At 33.9% G+C, this 21,135-nt stretch overlaps 4 protein-coding genes and 1 pseudogene across 4 annotated transcripts; 4 read left to right on the top strand and 1 right to left on the bottom strand.

Annotated features, from left to right (window-relative positions):
- Positions 1–853: 853 nt before the first annotated feature.
- Positions 854–2,960, bottom strand: LOC107635555 (TMV resistance protein N-like). The gene is made up of 3 exons (XM_016339051.3): positions 2,610–2,960; positions 2,217–2,498; positions 854–2,043 (listed from the first exon to the last, which is right to left on the bottom strand). Exons 1-3 carry the CDS (start codon positions 2,813–2,815, stop codon positions 978–980), a joined length of 1,554 nt encoding a protein of 517 aa, XP_016194537.1. The 5' UTR covers positions 2,816–2,960; the 3' UTR covers positions 854–977.
- Positions 2,961–5,720: 2,760 nt separating this feature from the next.
- On the top strand, positions 5,721–7,095 carry LOC110271369 (F-box protein CPR1-like; annotated as a pseudogene).
- A 4,090-nt stretch (positions 7,096–11,185) lies between these two features.
- Positions 11,186–12,873, top strand: LOC107635557 (F-box protein CPR1-like). The gene has a single exon (XM_016339053.3). The coding sequence runs from the start codon at positions 11,405–11,407 to the stop codon at positions 12,554–12,556; it is 1,152 nt and encodes a 383-aa protein (XP_016194539.1). The 5' UTR covers positions 11,186–11,404; the 3' UTR covers positions 12,557–12,873.
- Positions 12,874–15,719: 2,846 nt separating this feature from the next.
- Positions 15,720–17,384, top strand: LOC107637414 (F-box/kelch-repeat protein At3g06240-like). The gene has a single exon (XM_016340830.2). The coding sequence runs from the start codon at positions 15,798–15,800 to the stop codon at positions 16,944–16,946; it is 1,149 nt and encodes a 382-aa protein (XP_016196316.1). The 5' UTR covers positions 15,720–15,797; the 3' UTR covers positions 16,947–17,384.
- A 2,052-nt stretch (positions 17,385–19,436) lies between these two features.
- On the top strand, positions 19,437–21,100 carry LOC107637413 (F-box/kelch-repeat protein At3g23880-like). The gene has a single exon (XM_016340829.3). It carries the CDS (start codon positions 19,437–19,439, stop codon positions 20,679–20,681), a length of 1,245 nt encoding a protein of 414 aa, XP_016196315.3. The 3' UTR covers positions 20,682–21,100.
- The last annotated feature ends 35 nt before the right edge of the window (positions 21,101–21,135 follow it).

Below are 21,135 nucleotides of genomic sequence, written 5' to 3'. Positions count from 1 at the left end.
TGTCTTGCTTCCTATAGTCTGGTCTTGTGGTGGAGTTTCAAAGTTTAGATCTTTTTCATGACTAAAGTTTTGACTTTTACCAGTTCTGCTTTTTGGCAGGCCATCAAGTTCACCATCAAGTTTAGGCTCTTTAGAATCACCCAAGATTCAAACAAAGAGAGAGAATGAGGAGCCAACATATGAGTGGACAACTTGCCACTTGGGGAAGAACATTTGAAAAGTGCAAATGAAGTTTAGTCTCTTTTTAAATCCAATATATCTTTTGAATCAAATCTAATAGTAATATTTCTTAGTTGGTTATGCAAAACTTTATAGGTTTTATTTTGCAGATTACATAATATACTCCTTCTTTTAATCTTACCTTTAGCGTTCTTGGTTTTAGAAGTTCACTAGCAAATGATGGCAAACCCAGAAACAAAAATTACCGTATACGAGAGTTGTTTTATTTTGAGTCTTGCTTCCTACACCGTAGTCTTGTGGTGAGGTATGTTTCGTTATTGTGCTGAGTGCTATACATAAATATATTTTTTCTCATTGATTGTATACTTTCAGTTAAGATGTTAGCTTTGGCAATACCATAAATAATTTTTAGCTGATGTGTATCCTTTGTAATTTTATTAGGTACATCACAATGAAATAAGACTCAGAAGATTTATCTTAATGTCATACAAGTAATTAATATGTGACTGATAAAATTGTTAGTAAAAAAGTTTTGGTAATTAACTAAAGAATTGATGTAGAGGCAGAGGTGCTTACCTGAATTAGGAGTTACAGATACATTAAATTCTCTTAAAATTCTCCTGTTATCAGAAACCAAATCAACACACCATGTGCATATCCGTTTAACCTTGCTTATGCTTATTGCTTGATGATGACAGAATACTTGCATGAAATTGTCAAATTTACTATATTCTCTACAATATTAGTTTTTAAATTTAATAAATTTCTTTATGCTGTAGATTTTCAATTTAGTTTTTTTATTTGATTTTTTTATGTGTTATCAATATTGCACTGCCATTATTGTTATCCGGAAATAAGCATTCTACCTCAGCCCAAACTTCAGGCTCCCATATGTCGTCAAGCACTATCAAATACTTCTTCTTCTCTAAGAACTTTTGGACCTTGCTCTTTTGATCATCCTTGCTTATGTCTTTGCCTTTAGTAGACTCAAACAACCCGCAACCTTTCAGAAGGATTTGAAGAAGCTCAGTGGCTTTGTAGTCCTTAGAAACGGTAATCCACACACAATAAGAGAACAACTTCTTCACCTCATTATTGTTGTAAATTTTTTTAATAAGGGTAGTCTTACCCAAACCACCCATGCCTATTACCGAGATAACATTAAGATTGGTCTCATTTTCCTTCAACTGCTTGGTTACATTGTTGAAGATATCCACAAAGCCCACCATATCTTCCTCGAAGACCTTATCTTTCTTCTGATTTGATCTAGCACCTTGCATTCCTTCGAATTCACCTTCATTAATGCAATATTTCTCAATCTTGAATCCATCTAACACTTGATTATTTAGGAATTTGGCATCTCTTGTTGTTATAACAATTCTACTACCAGGACAAAACCAATCACCTCCTCCTGCCAATGAATCCAACTGTTCTATACTATCAACATCATCAAGAACTAGAAAGACTCTTTTATTATGCAAACTTTGTTTTATAATAGAAGATCCTTTTAACATGCTTCCCAGCTTAGGTTTTTTATGCACACCCATTTCATGCAAAAGTGTTTCTTGGAGATTTTCTAGGTCATCAGCACTCCTCCTTGATTTTTCAGAGACTTTATGAAGAAAACTCGCAGCTTCAAATTGATGCCTGAACTTGTTAAACAACTCTCCAACAAATGTGGTCTTGTTACCATCTCCATACATGACCAGCATGCAAATGGTATTGTCAGATTCAATATTCCAAAGTGATTCCACTGCTTCAAAGTGAGAATCAAAACCAATTGGATGCTTAATGTATAGTGGTTCAGGAGGAAGCTTCTCCGAGACCTCTTGAACAATTTTGTTGATAATCTCACTTTCATAGCTGCATGAAATATCTCTTCAATACATACTCATTTTACATAAGGAAATATATACATACACCATCAAAAAATGAAGCAAAGTTACTATAAATGCTCAAAATCTTGTAAAGAAGCTGTGAAAACAGAAGCTAACACTAAAACAGTAAGGTTACTTCATGAATTAAAGGTTACTCACCTCTTCACTGTACAAGTCACTCCACTTAGATTGGCCACTTCACGCAAAGCCGACCTCCATGCTTTTATATCATGGGAGTCTTTGCCATATCTGTCTTCATGCTTCATCATGTCTTTTTCATATTGGTTCCTCTGGCGCCTCACATCTGATGGTTCCACTTGATAAAATATTGGCAAAACTGGTCGAAATTTTCCATTATTCCAGGACTTCATGATCTGTGCTAGTTCATCCAAACACCATGTGGAAGAAGCATAGTCCTTACACAGCACAGCAATAGACATCCTGTTATTATGATCCACATGTAAATTAATTAGTTAATTAAACTAGTTATAAGTTAGTTAGGTGATGATGATGTAAGCAGTTAGTTATTTTCAGTTTTCAGTGAGGTGATACCTGGATCTTTCAAGGGCTTCAAGAAGAGTATATCTGATTCTATCACCAACTCTGAGGTTCTCATCATCTCTGAAGGTGGTGATTCCTCTCTCACACAAAGCATGATAGAGGCAATCTGTGAATCTGTATCGGGCGAAGCCTCTAAAGCTCAGAAAAACATCATATATGAAATGTGAGGAGGAAGATTCTGCATCATGATCTGCCATGAGACCAATTTTTAGTGGATCTTACAATTGTGATAGCATAGTTATTCAACCGGTGAGCTCTGACTCAATGAACCAAGAAAGCATAGGTGAAAAAACACAATGCTTGATAGAAAAGTTTTTGCCAATATTAAAATTCTAAAGTCACATAAATGGAGTTTGAGTTGTAAATCATTCACAAACCGGTCTGAATAAATATTTTGGTCATTCTCCATTACCTTCCTTTATTCTAAAGTTGCAGATCATCATTCATGTGTGTACATAGTTTTATGTATTATTTATGCAAAAGTTGCATTTTAGTGATTGGAAAAATATTTATTTACCCTACAGTCTGGACCCCTACATATTGACGAAGTTTCTTCTTTCTCTCCACCTTTTGCTTGTAGGGTGTACAAAGAGAGAATAGAAATTAAAAATCTGAGGTTATAGCCAAAATCACGGTTAACTTTGAGAAACTAATTCATACAAATTAACTTTTTTTTTTGAAACAAAAAGCTCAACACAACAAGGTGGAGCATCAATGGAAAAGTACTAAACAGATAAAAAAAAACTAATTCCTAAACATTTTCAACAAAAGTCATCAACAACTCAAAAGATCAAATATCACTTCACTCTTTATAACTCCTAATCGACCTGACCTGTTTCTTGATTCCTGAAGATTCTGTCATTCATTTTCACCCAAGTGATCCAAATGATAACAATAAAACCAAACTCATCAACATTCTATCAATTTGACTGCATGATTGATTACAGTCATTTAGCTCTATATCCACCAATTCCATACAAACTAACTTATATTTTGTATTCCAATGTAGTTTATAGGAGTGATTAATTTTGTTGCAAATACAGCACATGATTCGCCAGTTGAATGGGAGGAAGCTTCAAAAAATTTTAGTTTTATTTTGCTTTGAATTATGATTTTCTATCCAAATATTTAATGGAAAAAAACTCAAGAACATTTGAAACGTGCAAATGGAGTTTAGCATCCTGTTAAATCGAATATATCTTTTGAAAATTTTCATTTGCTTTTTATATTTTTTTTCTATGTATATTCTTTTTCATCCTTTTGCTGCATTATCCTCGAGTGACCTATCATTAAGTTATTGGTTTTTGTTTTCTCAGCACTAACCCCTCTATTTATATGATTATAAAGGGTTTACATAATTAATTGTCTTTTGTTCTATGCTGTGATTTGTAGAAACAATGTAATATTTGCTGCATGTCTAAACAGAATATCACATTTCAATATGAGATTTGACATGTGAACTGCCATTTTGAAATTGTCAATTTCTATGTATTATCTACAATATTCTTTTATTGATTTTTAAATGTATAGGCCGTATATTTTCAGTTCAGTTTTCTGATTGATTTCCTACGTGCTAAGAGTGTGCAACGAGAGATTTAGGATTGTATATTTAGGTTCAATTTTCTGGACATAAAATACAAAAATTTAACCATCTTGGTATAAGCTTTTACAACTTCTAAGATTGTGTTACAAATTCTGCATTGTTGTGGATACTAATAAGTAATAACCAAGAAAAGAACAAAAGAAACAAGAAAAAGAATCCGTACAACCACACTAGGGTATCTTCTCAAGATGAATATACTCCTGCAACTCTCTCCAAGTTTGAATCAACTTGAGTAAGGTTCACTGCTGAGAGCTCCTCTCCTAGCAAGAGAATCCGCAATACCATTAGCCGCTTTTTCTTTTTCATGTGTGAGAGAGAGGAATGTATCTCACGATAATGTGAGAAGAGATGAGTTTTACACTGGTATGACTTAAACAATTAAGTGCCTCCGATTTGTTTCATTCTTTAAACCAACAATCACAAATCGGACGGTCCGATTTGTGATTTCGAAAATAAAAAAAATTTTAATGTTAAAATCGGATCGTCCGATTTTTATTTTAAAAAATAAAAAAAAATAAAAAATATAAATCGAATGGTCCGATTTGTAATTTATTTTTTTTTCAAATAAATCGGATCCTCCGATTTGTAGTTTATTTTTTTCTTCAAACAAATCGAACCATTCGATTTGAATAAAATACCATATAAAAAAAATTCCAAATCTTCCAATAACAATATATTACACATATATTTAATCAATATAAAAAAAATAGCTATAAGGATTTCCATTTCCCAGCTATCAAATTAGATCAAATGAAAGTCCTTGCTTATCCAATTGCGGAAGAAGCATAATCGATTTTCTGGTTAAATACATTACGAGATGTTTTTCCATACTTTCCGCATTCAGTTCTAGCTATTTTTGCGCCTTCAGATCGACCTGAACAACATATACGGATCCCCCATGGAGAGGGACTGAAAGCCTTGGTTTCGCCGCCCCTATTTCATTAGTAGAGCTCTATTGAGAAAGACCTTGGAATTGGCCAATCACCAACCAAACCAAGGGCGATGTTAGGTTAGCATTCTGTTAGAACATTAGCTTCCCTGAGAATCAAACTCATTTGCAACCCCCAGGCTTTGCACATGAGTTTTTCAATCAGATCACATCTTCTTCATTTGCCAAGGAGGAAAATGAAGATGTTAATGTAATTGAACTAGTACACGTACAACTTAACTAAGGATATAGTAGAGGTGTTTATTGGAACTACTTAAACACGTTTTGAAATGATAAGTACTAACATAATATTTTGAACATGATTTTAGAATATTGACAGGACAAAAAGGTAAAATTAATCACCAGAATTTTAAAAAGATTAGATACTAAATTGGTGTAACAAAAATACTAGATATACATAAAAAATCAACTACAAAATTACCCATTATATATTTGTATATTAAGAGTTTAAAAAATTAAGAGACAAATTTATCACTTTTATATTCTTTAAAAATAAAAACCAATCTTTTTATTATTACTCATAAATTTACAAACTAATAATTTGGGGTTTAATACTTTCTAAGTTTATATAATAATCCCTTGTGTTCAGAAGCAGATTCGAATCCCCTGTTGTACCAACGCAGAAACTCTAAACAAAAGAACAAAGCTGAAGAGTGATCAATCATGGAGGAGAACAAGCAGAAGAGCATTCACGACATCCTCCCTCTTGACCTGATTCAGAGAATCTTATTGAGGATTCCGGTCAAACATCTCGGCCGCCTCAAGTGCGTTTGGAAGACTTTGGCACTCTCTCATTTCCGATCCAGACTTCGCGGAATCGCATCTTCACTTCTCTCTCGCACTCATCCATGCGTGCATAAAAAACAAGGACTCCACGGAAGCTTACATTCTTCACCTAGAAGAAGCATTTAACGACAAAAATTATAAAATCAAAGAGGTATCTTTCCCTTTCAAGAAGAAGTCACTTTCTGAGTTTCGTGTGATGGGATCCTGCAGAGGGTTTGTTCTCTTACACCAAGAGCCATACTATTTTGTAGTATGGAACCCACTCACCGGATTCAGCAAAAGAGTATCTTACTCTTGGTTAGGTTTTGACAGGTACTTCAAGTTTCCCCGTAATGCGATTCTGTATGGATTTGGTTAAGATGCGTCACGGGATGACTACTTAGTTGTTGTAGCTTGGAAGGATAGTAACTGCAAACTCTTAGATTGCTTGTCCTTGAGAACCAATTCATGGATTAATCTTGATGCTGCACTCCCCAACCCATTGGATCTTACGAAGTGGCAATCTCGTGGGTTGTTCTTTAATGGCTCTATTCATTGGTTGTCGTCCTCTCTTCTTGCATTTGATTTGAAGGAAAGAAGTTTCTCAAAGATATCTTTGCCTGAACAACTCATAATTCCTGATGCTGCCACATTGGTCATACTAGGAGGGTGCCTAGCCTTGTATTCTCAGGACTGGGTTGAACGCAAAACACACGTATGGGTGATGAAAGAATACAAAGTGCAGTCATCTTGGACTTTGTATGTCATTCCTTCTTTAAAGTTTGAGCCTCTATGATTATCCAATGGTAGTGACATTATTGCAGTAGTATATGGATCAATAAAGTTTGCCAAATATAATATCAGAGAAGAGCTGCTCCAACGTTTTAGATGTCCTCATTTTCAACAGCTAGCTTACAACTGGACATGGTGCACTGTATATACAGAGAGTCTCTTGCCGTTCCCTAGTAATGGTAAGCATAAGGGTAAGAAGAAGAAGAATGTTATTTAACTATTCTGCTATGCTTTGCGCCACATTATTCCTGCTAGTTTTAAACTTTGTGATTGATGTAGAAGTACTGAGCAAGATGCATTGTGCATCAAGTTGCATTCAGATCTGAGTTTTGACTATCCATGGTGAAACTTGATTTATCAAGTGCTTGGGGAATCACTAATCACTGTCTTTCTTTCTAGAGTCTAGTCTTGTGATGAGGTTTTAGGGTTTAGCTCTTTTTCATTTCTAAAGATGTGACATTTTACCATGAAAATCTTATACATGCTTCGTTGTTTCTGCTGATTGCTATAGATAAATATTTTTAGCTGATGTGTATCCTTATAATGTTAGGCACATCATAATGAAATTAAATTCATAAGATTTATCTTAATGTCAATATGTGACTGATAAAACCGTTGGTAGAAAAAGCATTGGTAATTAACCAAGAATTGAAATAGAGGCTGACTTGCTTACTTGAACTAGGTGTTACGAAAGGGCAACTACATAACCTAATTTATAACTGAAGAAATAAAGAAAAACTAGCGATGAAACTGGACATGCCAGTAGAGTTTCATAACAAACACTTGGTCAAAGCGAAATGTGTATGTGTATTACAAATATATTGAATTTTTCTTAAATTCCCTGTTTAGTCAGTTACCAATATCAAGATTATTGTTGATATATGCACCAGTAATATGTTCTCTAGTAATTCGACACAAAAAAGTAACCTTTTGAACAAAGAGCAAAGTCTATCCTAGACAATAAAATGTGGGAAAAAACGTGATTAACCTGTGGAAAAAAGAGAGTCTCTTGCCACTCCCTAGTGACATTAAGGATAAGGATAATCGGTATGTAACTATCCTCCTATGCTTTGCACCAAGCTATTCCTGTTAGTTTTCATTGCATTATGATTAATGAATAAGTAATAATATGCTTTATGCATCAAGTTCCAATCAAATGCCACTTTTGTCTAGATGGTGAAATTGGAATTTATCAATGCTTAGGGACTCATTGATCACTGTCTTGCTTCCTAAAGCCTAGTCTTGTGGTGAGGGATTTTAACTTTTAAATCATTTCTTTTTTTTCATGTGTAATGCAATGGTGATCTCTTCTGTATGCCATCAGAATCAGAAAGATGTCAAACAAGGAAAGAGAATTAGAAGAGAATGATTGCACAACGGAGCCACTTAATTCTGTTGTAAATAAAGTGTAGGATTGGCAAATTCTAGAGAATTTGATTTTATTTTGGCTTTGCTTTGCTTTAAAGTGTGATTTCCTTTCTTCCAACTATGAATGTGAAAAATTGGACATTTGAAAGTCCAAATATAGCTTCCTCTAGTTGAATCCAATCTGTGATATTAAATTCTTTATCTTTATTCAATACTTCCTTGGTTGTATTATTATGTCTACACAGAATATCACACATCAATATGAGATTTAACATGTAAACAAATTGTTAATTTATCAATTCAGTTTGGTCTTTAGTAGTATGTATTTCATTATTCTGCTTGTTGACATTTGAGATATTTGTGTTTGCCACTTGAATTATTCATTGTTCATAGAGCATGTGCTCGTAGGGCTTCCTATCATGATAGGTTAATTGAACCCCGTTAAGTTTTCTATCTTAACCTTATCTGTTGTTGTATCTGGTAATGAAACCTTGTAGCATGTTGATATAATTGTTATAGTGGTGTAAATTTTACATTTTATGTATGCCTTTCAACGTTATTTTATTAGGTACTTTGTAGTCTTAGGATTAGCTTTTAGATATATTTTTATTAAATACAATTCTGAACTTTTAAGCTGAGGTGTGGAATATGATAGCAAATGAAGACTTAAATATAGGATAGCAAATGAAGACTTAACTTGCTAGCTTCCATTTTCTTTAAACCCCTTTCTGAATGTGTAACAGAAGATGGAAGCTATTGCACTCTAAAATTAATAGGTTAAAAAAAAGGTGATGGCTGAGATTCATGAGCAGAACTAGATACAAATAAATATTTTAGATCGAAATGTTAAATATGCCTTTCTTAATAGTAGGGATAATTTTATATTTGATCCCTCTTCAATTTTGTGTGCATGTTCTTTCATTTCGCTTTCAAACTGTTAAGGCAGTGTCCAGAAACTCAGAGTAACCATATAGGAAAGAAGATTATGCTTTAAATCTACACTATTTAATACTTTGTTCAAAATGCAACATGGAGAAATCCTTTGAAACATAGGCCTATTTTGATCTAACAATTTTGATGATCTAATACTTTACTCGATGCAGCAAAAGGCAGAGAAAAAGCTAGCAGCAACGTAAGAAAACAACCACATGTAACACCACCATAAAATCACTTAATTGCAACATAACTAGAAATTGCAATATGAACAACTACAGTCTATAATTATTCTCAAATACACTTATTTTGGCAGCTAATTTTGCCTGCATCTCTCAGGGACCAACACATAGCAGTATCTTATTTTTGGCTACTTCTGTAGTTCTTTATTTGGTTGTATAGGTCTAACGCCTTGACTCAATTCATTGTATGGTATTTGTGTGCTATGTTAATAACTCAATACTATAATTCACTACTAAATCATTTATCATATAATGTATATATTTAGTCTTATAAAAAATAGTCACTAAATTAATTGTTATATATTTGTCTATAAATACATATATTTTTTTTAACCAAATTGAGTTGGTCGAGTGATCAGCTCACTCGCCAGCAACTCATTGGTCAGACTCTTAAATGAAACTCAGATTTGTGACAGATTATTTAGTATACACATAATATGATTATTGTTATTTTATATTTTAAAAAAAAAGTTTAATTACTCTATTGATTTTTATGTTTATCGAATTTGCAATTTGGTTATTATATTTGTTTCCTTTCAATTGGATCTTTATATAGGTCTTTTCTGTATCAAAAGCGTTAAAATTATTAGAATATTCTTTCTAAAAAATATGTGTTCAAAGATCTCATTAGATTCTTCCTTGTGAGTATTTTTAATTTGTAAAAAAATATTTCGTTAACTCTACTATTTTTTTCCTTCACAAATACATAATTACAAAATTAAAAGCAAAGACAAATAGAGTAATTAAATATTTAAAAATCAATCTTTTATTACTAGGCTATTTTTTTTTTATATGATTCACACATGTGAGTTATGCTGGGGTTATGGAGTTTTAGGGTGATATAAAGTATACCCTGTTTAGGGAGAAAGAAATCGGATCGTCCAATTTCTTTACACAGAGAGGGAGGATGACACTTGAATAGGATATAGATGCAATGAATCTAACCACGGAAGCAGATAGGATATAGATGCAACGAATCTAACCACGAAAGCATAGATGCAACGAATCTAACCACGGAAGCAGCTGCATGCGCACCACGTGGAAGCAGCACAAAAGTGACACTCAAATGAGATCAAATGAGATATAGATGCAGTGCACCACATGGAAGCAGTACGGAGGAGACACTCGAATGAGATATAGATACAACGAAGCCAACCATAGAAGCAAATGAGATATAGATGCAGCGCACCACGTGGAAGCAGTACCAAGGTGACACTCGAATGAGATATAGATCCAGCGCACCACGTGGAAATATAGATCCAGCTCACCACATGAAAGCAGTACGAAAGTGACACTCGAATGAGATATAGATCCAGCGCACCACGTGGAAGCAGTACGAAAGTGACACTCGAATGAGATATAGATCCAGCGCACCACGCAGCGCACCACGTGGAAGCAGTACGAAAGTGACACTCGAATAAAATATAGATCCAGCGCACCACGTGGAAGCAGTACGAAAGTGACACTCGAATGAGATATAGATCCAGCGCACCACGTGGAAGCAGTACCAAGGTGACACTCGAATGAGATATAGATCCAGCGCACCACGTGAAAATATAGATCCAGCGCACCACACTCGAATGAGATATAAATCCAGCGCACCACGTAGAAATATAGATCCAGCGCACCACGTGAAAGCAGTACGAAGGTGACACTCGAATGAGATATAGATCCAGCGCACCACGTGGAAGCAGTACGAAGATGACACTCGAATGAGATATAAATGCAATGAAGCCAACCATAGAAACAGCTGCATGCGCACCACGTGGAAGCAGTCAAGCAATACTTGTGTACTGTCCGATTACTAAAATCGGACCGTCCAATTACAGTCCTTTCAATCGGCCCGTCTAATTGGTTCTGCATAAACATCACAATCCAATAAAACATCATATACCTCCATAATCATATTATACACCAACAATTACTCCATATCAAAATTAAAAAACTCTTTATATACCCATAAATTTACAAAGATGAAAACTAGGTGCATGCACCTGAGTTTCCACATAACAATTTGGGGTTAATGCTTTATAAGTTTATCTAATAATCCCTTGTGTTCAGAAGCGGATTCAAATCCCGTGTTGTACCAACGCAGAAACCCTAACAAAAGAACAAAGCTGAAGAGTGATCGATCATGGAGGAGAAGAAGCAGAAGAGCATTAACGACATCCTTCCTCTTGACCTGATTCAAAGAATCTTACTGAGGATTCCGGTCAAACATCTCGGCCGCCTCAAGTGCGTTTCGAAGCTTTGGCACTCTCTCATTTCCGATCCAGACTTTGCCGAATCGCATCTTCACCTCTCTCTTGCATCCACCCATGCGTGCATCTACAAAAAAAACTCCACGGAAGCTTACCTTGTTCATCTTGAAGAAGCATTCAACGACAAAAATTATAAAGTAAGAGAGGTATCTTTCCCTTTCAAGAAGCCGCCACCTTCTGAATTTCGTTTGATGGGATCCTGCAGAGGGTTTGTTCTCTTACACCAAGAGCCACACTTTTTTGTAGTATGGAACCCACTCACCGGATTCAGCAAAAGAGTATCTTACTCTTGGTTAGATATTGTTCATCGTACTAAGGGCAGGTACTTTAGATTTTCCGGTAATGCGATGCTGTATGGATTTGGTTACGATGCGACACTGGATGACTACTTAGTTGTTATAGCTTGGAAGGATAGTAACTGCCAACTCTTAGATTGCTTCTCCTTGAAAACCAATTCATGGATTAATCTTGATGCTGTAGTCCCCAAACCATTGGGTCTTATGGAGTGGCGATCTCGTGGGTTGTTCTTGAATGGCTCTATTCATTGGTTGTCTTACTATCTTGAAAACCATCACAGTGATGGTCTTCTTGTATTTGATCTGAAGGAAAGAAGTTTCTCAAAGATATCTTTGCCTGAACAACTCAAAATGCGTGATGCTGCCACATTTGTCATACTAGGAGGGTGCCTAGCCTTGTGTTCTCAGGACTATGTTGGATGTAAAACACACATATGGGTGATGAAAGAATACAAAGTGCACTCATCTTGGACTTTGTATGTGATTCCTTGTTTAGAGTTTGAGCCTATATGCTTATCCAATGATAGTGACGTTGTTGCAGTAATATACAGAGCATTAAAGTTTGCCAAATATAATATCAGAGAAGAGCTGCTCCAACGTTTTAGATGTCCTCATTTTCGACTGCAGGCTTACAACTGGACATGGTGCACTGTATATACAGAGAGTCTCTTGCCGTTCCCTAGTAATAGTAAGCATAAGGATAAGAAGAAGAAGAAGAATGCTATTTAACTATTCTGCTATGCTTTGCGCCACATTATTCCTGCTAGTTTTTAAACTTTGTGATTAATGTAGAAGTACTGAGCAAGATGCATTGTGCATCAAGTTGCATTCAGATCTGAGTTTTGACTATCCATGGTGAAACTTGATTTATCAAGTGCTTGGGGAATCATTAATCACTGCCTTGCTTTCTAGAGTCTAGTCTTGTGGTGAGGTTTTAGGTTTTAGCTCTTTTTCATTTCTAAAGCTGTGACATTTTACTATGAAAATCTTATACATGCTTCGTTGTTTTTGCTGATTGCTATAGATAAATATACTTTTCTCATTAATTTGATTGTATACTTTCAGCTACCGTGTTAGCTTTGGCAACGCCACAAATATTTTTTAGCTGATGTGTATCCTTATAATGTTAGGCACATCAGAATGAAATCAAACACATAAGATCTTTATTTTCTTTTAAGTCACCAAAAAAAAAAAACACATAAGATCTATCCTAATGTCATACAAGTAATCAATATGTGACTGATGAAATCGTTAGTCAAAAAAGCATTGGTAATTAACCAAGAATTGATGTAGAGACTGAGTTGCTTACTTGAACTTGGTGTTACGAAAGGGCAACTACATATCCTAATTTATAACTGAAGAAATAAAGAAGAAAAACTGGCAATGAAACTGGACATGCCAGCAGAGTTTCATAACAAACACTTGGTGAAAGCGAAATGTGTATGCGTATTACAAATACATTGAATTTTTCTCAAACTCCCCTGTTTAGTAAAGCAACTCTCAAAGACTCAAATACATCAAACACATTATTATTATTATTGATTATTGACCCTCACCCACCAAGTAGCAACAAATTTCAGTGTAAGGCTTCAAAGGAGCTGACACTTGAAACAACACATAAGCATATAGTGACATGGCGTTTACACTTCTTGACCTGTCTTCTTCTTCGAAACCAAGAAATTGTTTTTCTTCGTTGAAACAAAAAAATTGTTCTTGATCAGATTGCTACATAGTCAGTTACTAAGGATTTTTATTTTATATCCTTACTTTAACTTAATACATTTAAACTAATATGTAAAAGAAACTACCAATCTAGGACAGATAGATCAGACTAAAGAAGCTAGCAATATTTCAGAATTTACTTAATGCATAAAGTCAAAACAGTATTGAATAGAAATAAAGCAACATTAAAATGCTACAAAAGAATTATATACAACAGCTAATTAAGAAATCCACTGGATATTATTTACTATAATAGTGATTGTAGTAAATTGTTAACACAATTTATCCTATTAAAAAGCAAATTATGTTTACTATATTACATCACATCAGAGTACCGTATATTAGAAAATGGGTCAAATTGAACAGTTAAAAAAAGAAGTGGATAAAGAAGCTAAAGTATGTTGTATGCTAATTTGGATGAATTTATTTGTATTAAAAAAAGAAGCAATATATGGATGCTTTTCTTGTTCAGTCAAAATCAATATCAACAATTCAACATTATCGTTGATATAGTCAAGGACCACAACTGTTCTGAAAGTTCAAACCAGTTGCAGTCTTTGATGATCAGATGTTGGAGAGATGACATTGCACCTTTCTCTAGTATCCATTCTTTGACACCCATCCCTTTCAAATGAAACACTTCAAGATTTGGGAAGCTTTTAGCGGCAAGGCTAAGAGAGTTTTCACTTAACATCCCTCGTGAGGTTACTTTGAGAACACGGAGGCTGGTAAGTTCTCCAAGATTGTTCAAGAAACTGTAGCTAAAGTTAAGCTCATCAAGATCATACTACATCGTTAGATTGGATCAGGATGATCCTCTTTTGGACAGTCCACACCCGGATTGAGTCTCAAGTATCTTAAATGGATGCACATACTCATATCCTTGTGTATAAGCTTTTGCAATTTTCATGGTTGTGTTACAAATTTTTGTATTCTAAACTATGTTGTGGACACTATAACAGTCTTGTATCTCTGTTTCTTTCCCCTGTTTCTCTAGGCGGCTCTATAACAAAAAAAACTACATTTTTAATAGAATAGACACCAAAAAATATGGTTGTTTAATAGCTAAAGATTAGGTAAAGAATGTTGTAATGTTAGAATAATCATATCTGCCTCATATTTTTTTTATAGAATTATTTTTAATTTTATATAATAAAAACTACTCCTACCCAATTATAAGAAAAAAAATTAATTTTATACTATTCGGTATAATGAGCATTATTTTTTGTGCTTTATAATGGATTAAGCATCAAATTATACAAATTTTAAGATGTTTTATTTTATCAATTATATAAACAAAATATACATTTTTTTTTAATCTTACTCATTATTAACTCGATTGATTCTAAGTATTTACAAGCAAATTTTTGCAAACTCAAAAAGAAAAATAAAAACTCTAAACGTTATATCGCACAAAATTAATGGTTAATTACTTTGTACGGCAAACTACAAAAATTTATTATGAAGAATGTAATAAAGCTTAAGGCAGATTTTTTACACACAAAATATAGTGAAGACAATTTAAGCTACTCACTTTATATTTGTATACAAAATATAAATATATTTTTTAATTTATCTTTAATATATATTTTATATTTTAATATTTATTTTATACAAATAAATAATTTAAAATTAGAGGCTAATTTGTCACTTTTATATTCTTATAAACCAATCTTTTTATTATTGCCCATAAATTTATAAAATAATAATTTGGGGTTTAATACTTTTTAGTTTCTAAGTTTATCAAATAATCCTTTGTGTTCAGAAGCAGATTGAAATCTCCTTTTGTACAAAGGAAGAAAGCCTAAACAAGAGAATAAAGTTGGGCTCATTTTTTTTGTTACGAAAATCTCATTTTTGTTGTGTATGATTATAGGTTTTTAGACTGTTATATTAATGTGTGGGACAGTTTTTACTCAGTTTTAGTGTGAAGAATTCGGATTATATAAATTCTTTGTATGAAAAAGTGATGATTAAATCGGAGAGTCCAATTTGTATTTTTAAATTTTTTTATTTTTAAAAATAAAAATTAGAGAATCTAATTTTAAGATTAAAAATTTGTTTATTTTCTAACCGTTCAATTTGTGATTGCTTGTTTAAAAAAATAAAACAATACAAAAAAATCGGAGGCACCAATTTATGTAACCGATACCAAGGTAAAACACTTCTCTTCTCGCACCATCCTGTGATACACGTCTCTCTCTCACACGAAAAAAGAATTTGCGACAAAGCTGAAGAGTGATCGATCATGGAGGAGAAGAAGCAGAAGAGCATCAATGAAATCCTCCCTGTAGAGCTGATTCAGAGAATCCTACTGAGGATTCCGGTCAAACATCTTGGCCGCCTCAAGTGCGTTTCGAAACTTTGGTACTCTCTCATTTCCGATCCAGACTTTGCGGAATCGCATCTTCACCTCTCTCTCGCACCCACTCATGCGTGCCTAAAATACTCCACGGAAGCTTACGTTATTCACCTAGAAGAAGTATTTAATGGCGACAATTACGAAGTAAAAGAGGTATCTTTCCCTTTCGAGAAGAAGCCACCTTCTGGGTTTGGTGTCGTGGGGTCCTGCAGAGGGTTTGTTCTCTTTTGCCGACGGCCAAATCTTTTTGTAGTATGGAACCCAGTCACTGGATTCAGCCAAAGAATATCTTGCTCTTGTATCGTTCATGATAGTAAGGGGAGGTCCGTTAAGTTTCCTGGTGATTCGAATCTGTATGGATTTGGTCATGACGCGTCACGGGATGATTACTTAGTTGTTGTAGGTTGGCTAGATGGTGGCAACTGCCAACACTTATATTGCTTCTCCTTGACAACCAATTCATGGATTAATATTGATGTTGCACTCCTCAAACCATTGGGTAGTATATGGTGCCGATCTCGTGGGTTGTTCTTGAATGGCTCTATTCATTGGTTGTTTTCCTCTCTTGAAGGTGAAGGTCTTCTTATATTTGATTTGAAGGAAAGAAGCTTTTCAAAAATATCTTTGCCTGAACAACTCATAAGGCGTCGTAATCACAGATTTGTCATACTAGGAGGGTGCCTAGCCTTCTATTCTCATGACTATTTTGAACATAAAACAGACATATGGGTGATGAAAGAATACAAAGTGCAGTCATCTTGGACTTTGTATGCGATTCCTGGTTTAAATTTTGATCCTCTATGCTTATCCAATGGTAGTGACATTATTGGAGTAGATCCTTTGCCGGCATCTATTCCGGTTGGATCATTAAAGCTTGTCAAATATAATATCAGAGAAGAGCTGCTCCAGCATTTTACATGTCCTCCTCGTCTTCAACACTATGCTTACTACTATGGAAGTTGCACTTATACAAAGAGTCTCTTGGTGCTCCCTAGTAATAGTAAGCATAAGGATAAGAAGAAGAATGTTATTTAACTATTCTACTATGCTTTGCACTAGATTATCCCTGCTAGTTTTTAAACTTTGCGATTAATGTAGAAGTAATGAGCAGATGCATTGTGCATCAAGTTGCATTCAGATCTCAGTTTTGACTATCCATGGTGAAACCTGATTTATCAAGTGCTTCGGGAATCATTAATCACTGTCTTGCTTTCTAGAGTCTAGTCTTGTGGCGAGGTTTTAGGGTTTAGCTCTTTTTTATTTCTAAAGTTGTGACCTTTAACATGAAAAGCTTATACATGCTTTGTTATTGTGATGACTGCTATAGATAAATCTACTTTTCTCATTAATTTGATTGTATACTTTCAGTTATTGTGAGCTCCACTTTAACATCGTCAATTTTTATGTATCCTCTACAATATTGGTTTTTAAATGTAATAACTTTATTATGCGTTAAGACTTAAGAGTGTGCAATGAGGGATTGAGTATTGTGTATTTAGGACTTAATTATCTGTACATAAAGTATAAAAAATTGACTGTCTTTATTATATAGGCTTTTACATATTTTAGAATTGTGTTACAAATTTTACATTGTAAACTATGTTGTGGACACTAATACTAGTTGTGTCTCTGTTTCTTTCCTCTTTTTTTCTAGCCCTCTATCTAAGTATCATAACAAAAAATACTAATTAACTTGCTAGCTCCTGTTTTCTCTTCATTTGATTGTTTAATAGCTAAAGATGAGGTAATGAATACTTTAATGTTACGGGGAACAAACATATTCAGTCTACTGCCTCAGAGGCATTTCCTTTTGGGATTTATAGTAGATTAAGCATCAAGTAAACTTGGCTATGCAAAACTTAAGATGATTTATTTTGTCAATTACATGTACAGAATATACATTTTTCTTGGTAATCTTACTTGCTGTTAGCACGGTTGGTTTTAGGTAGTTGTCTAGTAAATTATGCCAAACCCAGACAGAAAAAAATTATAGACGATGAGAACTGTTATATATTGGTATATCACACACAAATTAATGCTTAATCACCTTGTATGCCACACCACAAATATTTGTAATGTAATATAGCTTCTTAAGGTAATTTTTTGCATACAAAATGCAGGAACACACAAGACAACTTAAAAAATGAGAAAATAAATGTATCGTTGTTCAGAAATTAATTACAAAATTGTTTATTCAAATTTTTTTATTTGATAGATTTATTATAGTATAAACATTTTGATGTGAATTGCAAGACATTTTGTAGAAGATAAAAGTAGAAAATATTGAATAAATAATTAGAATGTGAAAGTGGAAAATATTTTGAATAAAAAGGTTTAAAAGAGTGATATATTAATGAACTAAAAGGAATTTTGAATTAATTTTGTTGAATCTTCAGTTGAAGTATTTTTAAAGTTTAAATAGGATAAATAACATAAACAAACTAAATAACCTCCAATATTACAATAATGTCCTAAAGCAAAATAGTTTACATGCATGTCCTGAACTATCTGATTATAATTTTTTAGTAATAAATTGAATTAATTGGATTCGATTGACTATATATGTGTTGGTCAGTAGTAAATTGAATTAACTTAAAAATTGTAAATCAAATTTAATTGATTTAATTTATATACAATCATTCAAGATATGATACAAACTATTTTGTTGTAGGACATTGGTATAATATTAGAGGCCATTTAATTTATTTATGTTATTTATCCTTTAAAATTCTTAGAAAAACTAAACTTTCTATTTTCTCCTCCTTGAGTGGCGCAGACATTTCTTTCTCTTATACATCTTGGTATATGACCCTCTTGTTAGGAGAATTTTATATTGATTCATTTACTCAATTATCTTGTTGGCTAGCTTAAGATATAGGATTCAAACCAATCATAACATGAAAAGAGTTGCATATTTTGATGCAAGAGTAGGGCATTTTATTTGTGGGTTTAAGAGCTATATATGAGATAGTGAATTCATAAATGTTATAGAAAAACAACATTTCAGTATATGAGGATTGAACATTGAAGAGGTAAAATTGCCCCTGCCTTTGACAGAAAACTTCAAAGAACCTGATGCATATATATCTCACCTTGCTTATACATGCCACTCACTGTTGAGAAAATGCATGTTCAAGAGTTGTCCCCTTTAATTTTGTCTTGTCTTGCATGAAGAAACTGTCGTTTTTGCTTATGATTTTTCACTTCAAAGTACTCAAATCTTCCTAAATCAGTTTGGTATTTTTTTTTCTTTTTTACTTTACTTTTCTTTTCTAAGTACTATTTTATCTTCAGTGGTTATCAAATCTAACTTTATTATTTTATACACTTTCAAAAAAAAAATGCTTTACCATTTTATACAACTACAAACTAAATCCAAAAATACTATATATAATTTTTAAAAAAAATAAATTAAACTTTTTTTATTAATTTAAAAAAATTACTTTTTGTTTTTCAATAACCAATCCAAAATTGACCCTTCCCTTCCCTTAGTTTTATGTATTCAAAGCAATTTCAAGTCCCTATATGAATTGTGAAAATCTCGGCAATCCAAGCATGGATAAGAAGCAGCAGCTGAAGCACACAGGGAACAAACCAAAAGAGCAATCGGCCATGGAAAAGAAGAAGAATGACAAGAGCAAGAGCATTCACGACATCCTCCCTCTTGAGCTGATTCACAGAATTCTACTGCGGGTGCCGATCAGACATCTCGCTCGCCTCAGGTGCGTTTCGAAGATGTGGTGCTCTCTAATTTCTGATCGTGACTTTGCGGAATTTCATTTTCACCACTCTCCCGCTGCCACCAACGCATGCTTCTTCATAGAAAACCCCACTATGGCTTACTTGGTTTACTTAGACGACAATTATGCATCACAAAAAGAGGTGCGTCCCCCTTTCAAGAAGAAACCACCTTATGATTTTGCGGTCTTGGGATCCTGCAGAGGCTTTATTCTCTTGGATCGACACCCACATTTTCTTATGGTATGGAACCCACTTACTGGATTCAGCAAAAGAATATCCTATTCTCATATTGTTCCTTGCCGTAAGTACCGTGACTACTTTAGGCTTACCTACAGTGCGCGTCTGCATGGATTTGGTTATGATGCATCACAGGATGATTACTTACTTCTTGTAGCTTGGAGCGATTGCGGAGGACGATATCATTTGGATTGCTTTTCCTTGAGAACCAATTCATGGATTAATCTTGATGTTGCACTTCCCAAACCCTTGGGTGTTTTTGACAGTTTTTCTTGTGGGTTGTTCTTGAACGGTGCTATTCATTGGCTGCCTTTCTCTCTTACAGCTGACAGGGATGCTATTCTTATATTTGATGTGAAGGAGAGGACTTTCTCAAGGATATCTGGGCCGAAACAACCTGTAATGAGTGCATGCTCCTATCCAAGACTCGCCCTACTAGGAGGCTGCCTAGCCTTGTATTATAGCAATAAAGATAACTGTAACACTAACATATGGGTGATGAAAGAATATAAAGTGCACTCATCTTGGACTCTCTATCAAATTCCTTACAAATTCTTTCGGCCATTGTGCTTATCTAGTAATGGTGATATTATTGGAAGAGGTTATACTTCGGATTATAAAGTAGGGTACTTCATTTATAATGTCAGAGAAGACCTGCTCAAGCATTTTAAAAATCTTCGTTGTCCACTTCCCATCCATCAAGCCGATACTATGTATACAGAGAGTCTCTTGCCACTCCTGAGTGACATTAAGGATAAGGATAACAAGAAGAAGGAGGAAAACTGTATGTAAACTATTCTCCTATGCTTTGCACCAATCTATTCCTGTTAGTTTTCATTGCATTGTGATTAATAAAAATGTAATGAGCAATATGCATTTTGCATCAAGTTCCAATCAAATGTGACTTTTGTATATGGATGGTGAAATTTGAATTTATCAATGCTTAGGGGAATCACTGATCACTGTCTTGGTTCCTAAAGTCTGGTCTTGTGGTGAGGGGTTTTAACTTTTAAGTTATTTCTTTTAAGTTATTGTAAATAAAGTGTAGAATTGACAAGTGAGTTGGAAGAAGCATGTAGAGAATTTTATTTTATTTTGCTTTTACTTTAGAGTATGATTTCCTTTCCAACTATGAATGTCAAAAACTGAAACATTTGAAAGTGCAAATAGAGTTTCTTCTAGTTAAATTCAATGTTTTTTATTAAATATTATACTAAAATCTCTTAGATTATCTGCTTTATCTTTA

Source organism: Arachis ipaensis, chromosome B4, assembly GCF_059453495.1.
Source record: "Arachis ipaensis isolate K30076 ecotype BB chromosome B4, ASM5945349v1, whole genome shotgun sequence".
Lineage (NCBI taxonomy): Eukaryota > Viridiplantae > Streptophyta > Magnoliopsida > Fabales > Fabaceae > Arachis > Arachis ipaensis.
Note: the sequence above shows the minus strand (reverse complement) of the source record. Positions and strands in the feature narration are given on the sequence as shown.

Bases quoted from the DNA above. Each gene is read 5' to 3' on its own strand.
- LOC107635555 (XM_016339051.3), bottom strand. From the start codon at position 2,815: ATGGCAGATCATGATGCAGAATCTTCCTCCTCACATTTCATATATGAT. The intron at 2,499-2,609 runs GTATCACCTCAC...TCATAATAACAG, and splicing joins GAAGCCCTTGAAAGATCCAG to GATGTCTATTGCTGTGCTGT. The intron at 2,044-2,216 runs GTGAGTAACCTT...TATTTCATGCAG, and splicing joins GTGACTTGTACAGTGAAGAG to CTATGAAAGTGAGATTATCA.
- LOC107635557 (XM_016339053.3), top strand. From the start codon at position 11,405: ATGGAGGAGAAGAAGCAGAAGAGCATTAACGACATCCTTCCTCTTGAC.
- LOC107637414 (XM_016340830.2), top strand. From the start codon at position 15,798: ATGGAGGAGAAGAAGCAGAAGAGCATCAATGAAATCCTCCCTGTAGAG.
- LOC107637413 (XM_016340829.3), top strand. From the start codon at position 19,437: ATGAATTGTGAAAATCTCGGCAATCCAAGCATGGATAAGAAGCAGCAG.